General features: G+C 49.2%; 1 protein-coding gene across 1 annotated transcript in view; it reads right to left on the minus strand.

Moving 5' to 3' along the window:
- dchs1b (dachsous cadherin-related 1b) overlaps nt 1–12,997 on the minus strand; it is a 94,899-nt gene that overhangs the window by 17,943 nt on the left and 63,959 nt on the right. Inside the window, exons 3-10 of the mRNA XM_023805229.2 lie at nt 7,572–7,760; nt 6,791–7,022; nt 6,003–6,239; nt 4,341–5,372; nt 3,424–3,611; nt 3,244–3,340; nt 2,601–2,758; nt 165–1,005 (exon numbers count right to left, since the gene is read on the minus strand). Of these exons, the coding sequence (XP_023660997.2) occupies nt 165–1,005; nt 2,601–2,758; nt 3,244–3,340; nt 3,424–3,611; nt 4,341–5,372; nt 6,003–6,239; nt 6,791–7,022; nt 7,572–7,760 (2,974 nt within the window). The remainder of the gene's footprint in view (nt 1–164; nt 1,006–2,600; nt 2,759–3,243; nt 3,341–3,423; nt 3,612–4,340; nt 5,373–6,002; nt 6,240–6,790; nt 7,023–7,571; nt 7,761–12,997) is intronic.

A 12,997-nucleotide genomic window follows, 5' to 3' on the forward strand; every position in this document is an offset into this window, starting at 1 on the left:
AGTTAATATGAAATATATTACAGTAGTTCTTTAGGAGGTAGCGGTAGTGACTAAAAGCACATTACTAAAGTTCTTTGGCAAAAGATAAGAACTAATAATACAGTTACATATTAAATTAGGACCGAAATGTTATTTTCTGAAGATCCTGGCCTTTATAGGCATACCTGTGTTGGGATTGAGGTTGAATCTCCCTCCGGCATTTCCATCCTGGATACGATAAGAGACACGGCCATTCTCCCCTTTGTCAGCATCACGGGCCATGACGTACAGCACCACAAAACCCACGGGCTGGTCCTCCATGACACTAACAGCGGCAGGTGAGCTGAAAATTGGCTCATTGTCATTCTCATCTGTCACAAAGATACGGGCCGTTACTGACCCCCACCGCCGCTGAGAAACATCGAGGGCAGAGTCAGTGGCCCGAACCACCAAGAAAAAAGAAGGGGTGACCTCATGGTCCAGGGGCTGTATCAGGGTCAAGACACCTGTGGATGGGTCCAGGGACAGAACCTCTGTGTCGTTGGGCCAACGACGGAGAATGGAGTAGCGCACTTCGCTGTTGGGGCCACTCCCATCTCCATCCATGGCCTGGAAGGTGTAGACAGAGGAGCCAGGTGGCATGTTCTCAGAAACTACAATGGTAACAGGGTCTTCAGGAAATTGGGGGGCATGGTCATTGTTGTCCTGCACATTGATGTCCAGCTGAACCAGGTGACTGTTGGGGTAAGCCTGGGAGAGGTCATCCACCTCAATCTGCAAGGTATAACGAGTCCCTCGCTCATAGTCCAGCTCCCGGGCCAGGTAAACATCTCCTGTAAGGTGGTCTACCATGAAGGTGCCATCTCGGTCTGTGCCTCCTACTACCAGGTAGGTCACTTGGCCTTGTGGCTGCTTGTCATGTGTCCTTACGGAGCCAATTATAGAGCCAGGTTTGGCTCCCTCTACTGAGTTGAGGGTCATGGACAAAGAGTTGGTTTTTGGTGAAGTCTTGCTGGAGCCGATGACCTAAAGACAAAAGCACAGGACGCGATGAGTTGAAGCAAAGATTCTTCTTCATGAAAATGGTAGGAATGAGTAATGAATCACACAGAAAGGAAATTTGCCTTAAGGATGAATGTTGGACTTTGTAATATGTGCAATACTTTACCTTCCCATACTATAATAAATTTCATCATTCAGAAACCAAACAATTCTGGGAGAAAAGGAGGGGGCTTTGTCTTGGGGGTCCAACTTGGCAGGGAAAGTCAGGCTATCATTACTCATACTGATTTGGCTTGCCTGCTCTTCATTATCCCTGTAAATTCATGTGTTCTGCTTTTCTTTTGACAGTAACCCCTGACTATTTTTAAAGTGTCCGTCTATGCCAAACCTGAATATCCTTGCTACAAGGTGCTTTTGCGTCCAAATAGAGGCAACTTTATGCTTATTCAGAACAGGATCTTTGTTGTCCCCTTTCCTCCTCTTGTCACATTGTTTAGCATAGTCAGGTACACAGACTGTCCTATAAACTTCTGACACTGAACAATCCTTTGAGTTGACTGTCTCCTGAAATGCTAATGCTAATTCTGACTCTGCTAGTCCTGGAATTAGCTGGAGTCAGCTCATTCATGAAAATGAATTACGAGAACACTGTCATTCCAATTCAAAGCGGCCAGCTGCAATAAGTTTCAGATCGATAGTCTAATTTGGAGTCTGTTGCCATAAGTTTGATTTCTTGTACCTACAGTATGCTAATCAGCAGCCACGTTTGAGCCACATTGTGATGGCTCTTTATTTTGTTTATGGCACTATTCTGTGTATAAAAATGCACAACAACATTATTCCTTTGTTGCTTGGTAAGAAGTCACACACAGACTGTTACATCACCAGCATTAAGAACTTGGAGACACCAATTTGCCTAACCACATGATTTTGGAATGGAGAGACAGAGATCGAGGGGTGGGAACTGGATGCCCGACCATGGGGGTGTGGAGGCTACAGCGCCACCCTGTTGTCTTTGGTGGTATCCTAATTGAAAGCAACATGCAAGTGAAGGTTCCTCCACTGCGCCTGGTTCTTCTCAGCATGACATTCTTTCACACTCCTGTTCCCAAGCTGAAATGTTACCCTCAGCTGAGCTTCTCTGTGGTATTATTTATGGGAGAGTGCATCTCTGGGCAGACCTACAAGGCTTGAAAGCTCTGGACCACATCTCCATTTGCCTCTCAACAGCTCTCAGCTGGTTGTGTTTTGATGCACATGATGTATTTGCTCCACTGAGTGACATTTCCCCTGGCGGTGAATAATGCCCAAAACACGAGAAAAACATCTTGCAAACGTCAAAATGACACATCTATTTTTCCGGTTCCCAATACTGAGCAAGGAATGTGGAAGAATACATTTTCACTGCCTAACAGGGTTTGCACCTTGAGTTTGGGTCTCCTGAAGCACCTTTGGAAAAGAAAACGTAGACCATAAGTCAAGGTGTTTTTTTGTTTTTACGGGCAGCAGATCAGTCCTCCGGTCTGTTCGTGCTGATTTTTCACCCAACTGGAGTGCAAGCTCCTAGAGGCATGAAAGAACCCTGCCAAGGCAGACCGAAGATGGACAAGATCCCTCACCTGGATATGTAGGGCACATGTGGAGCTCTGGGGCGGCAGGCCCCTGTCGGTGGCCGTCACCGTGAGCCTGTACTCGTCCCGCTCGGCACGGCTCAGTGGGGCGGAGGTACGGAGCTCACCCGTGTTGGGGTTAAGGGAGAAGCGTTCTGCCCTTGGGCCTGTGGGAGCAGCGGATGAAAAGATAGCACCAGAGATCAGGAGGCAAAGCCTTCTGATTGGCTAGCCTATGAAGGACCAACCGCCACTGATTCTCAACCTAGTCATTGGGGACCCCCAGACAGTCCCACACCTGTACCAGTTATTTGGTGTTCTTGATTGGCTGGGAGCTGGGAGCAGCTAAAATGTGGCCTGTCTGGGGACAGAACTAGGTTGAGTAACACTGGTCTACACTTACAGTTAAATAAGTCACATGTTGACTTGATTAGCGACTTGCAAGTTTGTGACTGGATTCTATTTCATTTCTGTCTTTGTCTTTTAACCCTCTTGTATATCATTATTCTCAGCATTTTTTTCTATTCTTATGTCTGTGCTTATATGTACATAGCAATGTGTTAACAAAGTGCTGTCCAACATATTGAGCAACATTAGAAACACATTCAATATGTCCGGCTAAATGTTTCAAGCTTTGCCGTCTTTGTCTTGCCTGACAGGGAATAAAAAACGGTCCCATTCTCTCCCTCATCAGGGTCTTTGGCGTGCACTGTCCCAATGAGAGATCCGGGCGGCAGACTGTCCTGAACCTAGTGAGAGGAGTTAGCACAACTGATTAACGGGACACAGAAACTCGAGGTTGGGGGTCATATGGACATGAATGAGCTCTCACCTGCATGACCAGCTCCCTTCCCGAAGGCACCTGCACAAAGGAGGGCGCGTTGTCGTTCTCGTCCAGCACCGTGATGTGGGCGGTGCCCGTGGCGCTGCGGGGGGGCGTACCCCCGTCCTGTACCACCACCACCAACTGGTAGCTGGACTGCTGCTCGCGGTTCAGGCCTGTCTTTGTGCTGATCTCACCTGAAACACAAGGAGGGGGGAGTCAAATTATCAGCAGTGGTGGGGATGAAACCTTCCCCTGAATCCAGACTTAATAACAATGATGATGATGATGATGATGGTGTTGATGATGATGATGTTTGAATCCCACACTTAGCCAAAGAGTCACCTGTCCTTTGGGCCCTTGAGCAAGGCCCTTAATGCCCCCAAAATGCCCAGGGGTGCCGAAATATATATATATACACACACTCAAAGAACAGCATTATGGGATATGCAAAAAGCGGCATTCCAATGGACTTGTGCAAATGGCAAATAAAGCATCATTTTGAATCCAGAATGTAATTAATGATGATGATGATGATTATTGTCATCATACAGCTATATGTAAGAAGCACAGCCAGGTGGTGTGCTGTTCAGTGGGTGAGGTTTCTGCACCTACTGTATGACTGGAAGGTCACGGTTTGACAGTTTGAATCCTATCCTTGGCAGCATTGTCACATATCTGTTGGGCCCTTGAGCAATGCCCTTAAATCCCCTCAAAATGCACCAGAGGTGCCAGATTAATTACCCCAAACATCACTCGCAACAGTGTATATTTATGTGATTGTGTCTCAAAGGAGAGCATGATGGGATACGCCAAAGCAAGCATTCCAATGCACTTGTGCAAATGGAAAATGAAGCATCATTTTCTGATGATGATTGTTATTATTCAGCTATGTATTATGAGTATTGTTATTGCTATATACATACCTGTCTGGGAGTTAATCTGGAAGTTTCTGTCTGCATGTAGAAGGCGGTAGGTGAGGCGGCTGTTGAGGCCTGCATCGCGGTCGGTTGCGGAGACCCGGCCGAATCCAGTCTCTGAGGGCAGGTTCTCGCGCACGGCCAGGAAGACGCGCTCCTGCGTGAGGCGCGGCGCGTTGTCGTTCTCGTCCGTCACGGAGACGCGCACGGTGGCGCTGCCCGTCTTCTTCATCTGCCCGCTGCCCGACGTAGCCAGCACCGTCAGAAGGTACAGGTCCTTGGCTTCCCGGTCCAGGGCGCTCTTTACAAAGAGCCAGCCGCTGTCGGGGGCCACACCGAAGCCTGCCGCATCGCCGTCGGGGCGTAGGTGGTATGCTAATGAGGGGGCGGAGCCTCCAGCGGCCCCGGGGGCCTCCCTGCTGAGAGCACGGACCTGAAGGAAGCGTGTGTTGAGGGCCGTGCCCTCTTTGAGTTCCACGCGGTAGGTAAGCGTGTCAAAAACGGGGCCTTGGTCATTTTCAGCCTGCACGTGCACCACCAGGGTGAAGGTGGCGCTCATCTGGGGCGCCCCGCCGTCCCGGGCCACCACCAAGAGGTCGTAGCGTGGCACGCTCTCGTACGACAGGCTGCCGATCAGCCGGATGTCACCGCTGCCGCGCTCCACGCTGAAGGTGCGCTGGCCGGCAGGAGACATGAGGTGGAAGCTGAGCTGGCCGTTGGGGCCCGAGTCGGGGTCCTCAGCCCGTACGCGGTACACTGTGGTCCCCATGCGCGTGTCCTCCGGCAGCAGCAGCGACTCGGAGGACGAGGGCAGGAAGGCGGGCGCATTGTCGTTGACGTCGGCCACCGTGATGCGTACCCGTGCCTGCCCAAAGGCGGGGGGGGAGCCGCTGCGTGCCTGCACCTCCAATTCCAGCCAGGGCCGGGCCTCGTGGTCCAGCGGCAGGCTGGTGCGCAGCGCGCCCATCTCCTCGTCGATAGTGAAGAAGCCATCCGGGTCGCCCGCCGAGATGGTGTAGGAGACGTCCCGGGAGACCCCTGACGGGCAGAGCAGGAAGGTGGAAAGGATGGCGACACTCGAGATGGAAATGGCACGTGGGAAGTGGGGCAGGTAGTCATTTCTGAGCAAGACAATGCTGTGAAAAGGAATCTTTGAAATAAATGTACTCACTAAATCATGCCCTAAATCTACATCTATGATACTGGTGCATAAAGGGGTTAAGAATGGAATACCACGCCTTAAGTGCTGGTCAGATTTAACCTAGTCATTTGTTTAAAAAAAAAAAAAACATGGATATAATTCAAGCTTTTATTAACAAAGTTTTAAAGGCTTGCATGAAAGTATGTGCAGGTGATTGTGTCATATTCATCATTGCATTCTTAATGATGCCCCAAAAGTGACCCAGCCAAAGGCCCAGGTGGCCCCCGGGGTCACAGTCCTTAGGTCTATGTCTCGTGAGTCAGTAGATTATCCATATTTTTTTATCTAATTGCCTAGTGACCTGATCTGACTGAGTGAAAGTATTAGGTTAGGTCAAGTCAGTGATTTCATAATAGGTTCGGACCCAGTTACTGCTGTGCTCTGTTCTTCTTAGTTTATAGAACCACTAATGTGTGTTTAGTCTGGGTTTGGATCTGACGCCCTGCACGGTGACCACGCTGACTCACCGCTCCTGCTGTTTGCACGCACCACGCCCACCTCTGTCCCCCGGAGCACGTCCTCTGACACGGTGAAGAAGTACTGTGCCTGCTCAAACACAGGGGGAGCCACTGAGCCGGCAACCACGCTGATGTTGACGCGGGCATTGGTGGAGGCTGTGAGGCCGCCACCGTCCTGGGCTCCGATCACCATGGAAATGACGGAGTTGGCCTTGCCGTGAAGGGAGCGGGAGAGGGAGATCACACCTGGGGGGGTAAGTGCAAATAAGATTCTGAAATCATACCTGTTGGGGTTGGGGGGGGGAGGGGGTGGCACCTGAAATCACACCTGTGGGGCTGTGGGGGGGACACCTGAAATCACACCCATGGGGCTGTGTGGGGGGGGGGGGCACCTGAAATCACACCTGTGGGGCTGTGGAGGGGGGGGGGAGGCACCTGAAATCACACCTGTGGGGCTGTGGGGGGGGGGCACCTGAAATCACACCCGTGGGGCTTTGGGGGGGGGGGCACCTGAAATCACACGCATGGGGCTGTGGGGGGGGGGGGGGGGCACCTGAAGTCACACCTGTACTTTCTGCCCAACAGAACCTGGCCTACTGCTACTAGCAAATAATTTTCATACACATTAAGGTAAGAAAAGCCACAAAGCACAATTATCCACAAATGAAATTCCGATATGAAATTAATCAGTTTAATCATCTGAAACCAGAAACTTTACATTAAACCACAAACGTTTTCAAATGTCGGACAGCTTATTGGGTCAAACTCTCGGCGAGCCACACAGCCACCACACTGACCTGTGTCCTTGTTCAGGGTGAAGAAGGGGGAGTTGTTGCCTGGGATGATACGGTAGGTCACCCTCCCATTGGCTCCCGCGTCGGGGTCGTAGGCCGTCACCCGGACGACCGAAGTTCCAGGTGTGCTTTGCGTGCTCAGGCTGACGGCGTAGAGCACAGGGTAAAAGGTGGGCACGTTGTCGTTGATGTCCATCAGTGTCACCTTCACGGATGCTGTGGAGCTCAATCCACCCTGGAGAAAGGAAAGGGGGGGGAGATATATCTTCAGCTTCCTTCTGTTGTTCCTCTACGGTTCTACAAGGATTCCCATTGGGGGGTGGGGTTGGATTGAGACCAAGTGTGGTGGTGGGGGGGGGAGGGTGGCGTTACTTGGGTCAGAAGTTGGAAGGAGTGGGAATCGTTCAGCACCTCTGAGATTTTTGCACTTCTTTTGTTTTTCATTTTAAACAGAAAAACATGGAGGGTGGAGCAAAAACCGCAGATGGGGAAAGGGGCCTGGGGTTTGGTGGCGGGCCAGACAACCCAGCGTTTCAGATACGAGTGGCTGGCGTCCATGCGGCCGCTGCCTAGCGCTGATGGCTTTACCATCTCTGCGACCATCTTCGCCCTAAATGTTACTTGGCACGCCATGAAATGGATGCTATTTGCGGCTCCAGCCAAAGGGATCTTTCAGGGGGTTACTTTTAATTTGTTTTGAGTTGTACTTTGCTCCAGTGTCCTTGCATACATCCTTGAGATCCTCTTGTGGCCCGAGGTGACCCAGTCTATGTCCTTGACTCACCCCGTCCGCTGCAGTCACAGCAAAGTCATAGCTGGATGGACCTTGGTCCCGGTCCAAAGCCATGTTGGTGCAGATCCGGCCCGTCTCCTTGCCGATGGTAAATTGGGTGGGGGCTGTGCTGCCGGTTCCGGATCCGATAGAATAGGATATGGTCCCAAAAGAACCTCTGTCCTCGTCAGTCGCCATCACCTGCGGGAACGTAAACAAGAAAACGATAATATTACGACGAGAACAATCAGGACCGAAAACACATGCTGTTTTAAAATGTATCGGTCAAAGGCATGTGTTAAGAAAACACCTGTGAAAAAAGCGTTGATAATTTTATATTGTGTGTCATTTTAGCTGGGTTAGGAAAACCTCGAAAAGCCTGATCGTGTGAACCAGGCGCTGGAAAGAAAAATACGGGCCACCCACTCTACAAACAAACAGGTCGCCTGTGTCCACACCCTGACACCCCTGTAGCTCAGATTACAAACTCTGAGGGTATATTGCCCCCTACATATCCCACCAGCAAGCTCATTCCCGCCCTCTGTCTGAGTTTTGGATCTTGTGCCAGCACACAGGCCATCTGGGGGGGCAGAGTTTTCAGAGGAAGCCGGGGGGACTGAATGGTTTTCACAGATCCCGGGCCATACATTTTGAACAAAAGTATGGCGGGCTGCCATGACTCGGGGATGGGGAGTGGTTGGATGGATCGGTAATGGCGGGGGCCTGCCCTGCCCAGCACAGTGGCAGGAAACACACGCAGAGCAAAGAATGCCGATTCGGCTACCAGGACCTCAAGGCCGTCACCTGGGATGCCTGTCCAATCACTACACTGGTCCCCTGGGCGGGACAATGGTGACCTAGCCAATCACAGAAAGCTATAGGTACTGGTAAATGAATTCTTGGCAAATGATTGCCCCTTGATAGCTCCTGGAGTTATTCAATCCCTGCACCCAAATCTCTCTCTTTTTCGTACTGGCAGAGGCATGATGCATTCCAGTAAATCTTAAAAACACACTGCACAGGGCTGATTAATATATCGGAATCGGGCCAGTTTCCTTCTAGGTCCCAGCAGTCCAACTGGACATTTTTGTGAGGGAAAACACTGCTGGACAGAGATTAGCATTGTTGTTTACACATGCTTCTGCGGAAGCTGCAGACACCCCAACCAATGAAATGATTCTGCAAGAAATAATTCACAGCAAAGACGATTTCTAACTGGATTATGATGCATCATGGGTAAAAGTCTTTCCACGGTAGATCTTCCAGTTTCAAGACCTATTAAAACGTCCCATCCCACACTAGTATGAATGTCCACCCTGATACCTCCAACATCTAAGGGTCTGTGAGAAGGGGATGCAGCCTAAAGGCTCTCTCAGAAGGTCAGAGTGCTCCATTCCACCACCATGTCTCCACCAACTCCCCCCAGCTCTACCTCGCCGGCCGTATCGTTTCCTGTCCTGTGGCTGGGTGGCTGCAGTGAGCTCTGAATGCAAGCCCTATTCGAGGAGAAACATAACTCCTAATCGCTTTCCATTTCAGTCACAAAGAATCATGGGGTGTTTATTTTTCTGGGCGCCCTGCCCCTGTAAAATCCTGGCAACCGGACAAGTCCTGTATTGAATATTTATGATATGGAAGCTAAAGGAAATGTGGCAGGAACCATCTAGCGCCCGGGAACCCAAAATGACAAGGAAGGAAAGGAAGGAACCAGTTAACTGGCTGACGGACAAGACAGGAGACGGGAGACAGAGATGGTGAGGTATAAATCACACAGCAAGCACGGCAGGATCAGTAACTAGAATGACTAATTAAGCCAATATCATTGAGGGACCCTCTGCATGCAATGAGATGTAGCTGAAGGTGGGAGTTGATCATCATGTTCAAATTAAGCTGGGTCTTCTCTGCTATGGATCTTTTTCATCGAGGCACCCAGATACGTGAAAATGAGCCATACTTCTCTGGGGTAACGGAGGGCAGAAACATTTGCCGTGGAACTTAACTGTCACTAGTCTCCATGCATGCAAGAGCTAAACCATCACGGGTTGCTCTGCTCAGCTACCCGACCGACTAATCCCGTCTTTTTGCACCAATCAACAACAGATCATCAACCATGCCTGCGAAAAAGGCCAAAAAAGCACAAAAAACACAATTATGTTTTGACGTTAAAGGACAACTGAAAACAGTCAACAAACTGCTAAATTGGTCTTAGTGTGTGATGTCAGAGTGTTCCCTCCTGCTGACACATGTTGGATTTATGCTCTAGAAAGGCAGCTTGCTTAGGTCTCCCATGTAAGGAGTGTGCGGAGATTGTCCCTGTAGCCCAGTCAGCACGTGTGGGGGGAAAACGACACCGTGAGTGACAGTGGCACGTGAGCCAGACCTTGTGCCTTCAGATGTTCAAAGCTTGTAGGCTTTCCAGAACAGAGGAGTTAAGCTGAAAGCGTGTGCCTTTCTCACGTGTAGAGTAAGGATGGACGGGACTATAACCATAAGTAAAAGTCAAACAAAAGCAAATACAAGCTTTTTACATTAGCAAAGTTTGCTTTCTTAAACAGGATTCTGTTCCATGTTGGCCTTTGCTAAAATACGATAAGTTTTACAAAAACAGATATTCTCACGTTTGTTTTTAGATGGTTTAGCCTAGACACAAATACAAAAACTGGGAAGAAATTCAAGTTCGACGAGGCTAATAATTTTGACCTTTGTGGTGGTCTCGCTCTTGTGATTTACTCTCGCGGGAACGAAACTGATTTCCATCCCTTACTCTCTTCACAAACGATCCCTACAAATCTAACATGAAATCATTTATGCTTATGGCAAAGTCATCATCGGTGAACTGTATAACGTGATATCTGTTTAATGTCCTCTATTAAATCAACAATAAATACTGGGCTGTAAGATGAAAACGCCACAATGAAACCTGATGAGGTTTCTGAGATTTCCTGAACGAGCTCTTTGGGGTCCTGCCACTTTAAGGTGGTCTGTGTGGACTGAGATGCCCCCCCTCCCATGCCATTGTTTACTTTCAAGTCAAAAGTTCAATGGGGAAAGGAGACAAGGGCTCCAGGCCAGCTGCCTCTGTGCTCCTGAAGACAAGGTCCAAGGCCTCTGTGTATACTGATCAAAGGCTGCCCTAAAATTCCATGGTTCTTTCTAAAATATGATTGCACATAGCTTATTGCTCCATAAAAATTTGATATTTATTAAATTAGGTTTTTTTAATACCTCTGGAAACATATACCTTCTTATATAGCGGAGTGGAGGTGGGGGTCCAGCCCACTCAAAGAATGTACCTTTAGAAACCAAAGACCCCAAGGGAGGTGTGTCCATCAGCAGGTTAAGATGCTGTGTTTGTGACCAGATTTGCAGGTTCAGCCCTAGGTTTGTCACCGTCGGCGCCCCGAGCGTGACCCCGAACCCCCAATTACTCCAGGGACTGTCGGACCCTGATTTATCTCAGAACTGTATGAGGCTCTAGAAAAAAGCGCCTGCTAAACAAAATGTTAATGTAAAATTTAAAAATGAAGTTTGAGAAGAGTGCATGTGAATTATGGGAGGGGGGGAGTATGACTGAGGTTGAGCGAGTGCCCAAACAGAGCCTAGTTGGGCACAGATTTCGCTAAGCCTGCCACTGGCTTAGAAGTGAACCGCACCATTATCCGCTTGACACAGCCCAAGGACACGGGACTGTCAAAGAGCCAGTGTCCTCATCATGACCTCACAGGCTATAGGAAGAAAAACACAGGAACACACTAGGGAACCATGCTGAGTTGATACAGTATGTTTTAATAGACATTTGCATTCCTCTGAAGTAAATCTGTTTAACTTTCATCAAGATATTCAATGAGTGTATTTAAATGGAGCAGACACAATGGAAGGGAGCCTCCTGACTTCTCTGGAGTTCAACAATCCTGATCTCCTTCCCAGGTCTCTCTACTAGAGCTACCCTGGTCTCTCTACTAGAGCTACCCTGGTCTCTGTAAGTCAAAGTCAACTTTATTGTCATTGTGTCCACGCACAACAAAATATGGTAGCAAGCACTCCTAGTGAAAGCATCAAACATAAGAAAAGTGAAAGACTGTTGTTTTCAAAATGGTCAAAAGGTTCACTCCACTAGAAGAGTCTGAACTTACTGAGAGTTAAACTGGAAACTGGAATGTATGGAGATGGCTGGATAGGGACCTAGTGGCGTATACAGGGGCGGCGCCACAGGGACACTGGCCCCAGCTGTAAGCTGGTTGGCCCCCAGAGTGTCCCCTCCCCAGCTCACTAAGGTTGGCCTCTCTGTATGAATTATGGCCTCTCTTATGTCCCACACCTTAAAAAAATCCTTGAATGGCCCCTGTAGGGACCTGATTGCTAATGGAAACTGAGGGGAGGGGGAGAAGCAGATCTCCCATGAGGTAATTTCTGATAGTTTGTCGGTATTAGCCCCAGATGCTAAAAATTCAGAATGCTACAGCTATTTGAACTTGGAGTCTGCTCAGTAAATACTGGTGTACGGCAAGCCTGACTAGAAGACTCGCTGCTGCCTGTGCCTTTAAACTGCGACAGGATAGATAACACTCTTTGCACATGACTGTGTTCCGGAACGACGCAAGCATGGGGCCACATTGTGGGGCCGGGGCCCCAAGCATATTGGTGGCTCCCTGTCATTGCAAGAATAACAAGCCCTTGTGGATTTATTGTGAGAGCAAAGGGTGATGAATCTGTGCCAGCAGTGAAGCCAGGCCTGGCGAACAAAATGAGCATATAGAGCGTATATTGTCGGACCTCATCTGTCGCCCACTGACTTCTGAAATTCATCAAATGGCCGTCAGATCTTAAGGAGCACTGAAAAAGTACTGAAATCAAGTCCACATCTGTTCGTGTGGGAGACCAGACCTGGCATCACTAAGGCTTCAATAGGCACTTTCCTTTAGTGTCACTTATTTGCTAATCATCCTCAAAAACATAATTCCTTATGTTCGACAGACAGGGGCTCCAGCCAAAGGGGCGGGGCCACAGGGGCACTGACCCCATCTGAAAGCTGATTGGACCCCAGAGTGCCCTCTCCCCTGTCACTCACCAATTGGCTAATGATAAGATTGGCCCCCTTGTTTGAATTATGGCTCCTCTTATGCCCCCATCTCTAAAGAAATTCTAGAATCGCTCCTAAATGCAAGACAAGTACATCCAAAGCCGATCCACAGATATTCTGCCTGCCCACCTCCCCTGTACACCGTTACATGGCCCAGATGAAACTACTGAGGAACTCGGCTCAAACTAAAGAGCCAATGATCTCCTCTGAGAGTCGTCCATCTATACTCCATCGCTCTCGCCATACAATTGCTCTCTGGCAAGCGAAATGTGAGCACAGCCTAATAATTCTTCCTCTCTTTTCAGAGCTTTATTTATCTCTAGAGGAGGCTAGCCGCAGCTTTTTCTGGAGGTCAGAT

This window comes from Paramormyrops kingsleyae, chromosome 18 (genome assembly GCF_048594095.1).
Source record: "Paramormyrops kingsleyae isolate MSU_618 chromosome 18, PKINGS_0.4, whole genome shotgun sequence".
Taxonomy (NCBI): domain Eukaryota; kingdom Metazoa; phylum Chordata; class Actinopteri; order Osteoglossiformes; family Mormyridae; genus Paramormyrops; species Paramormyrops kingsleyae.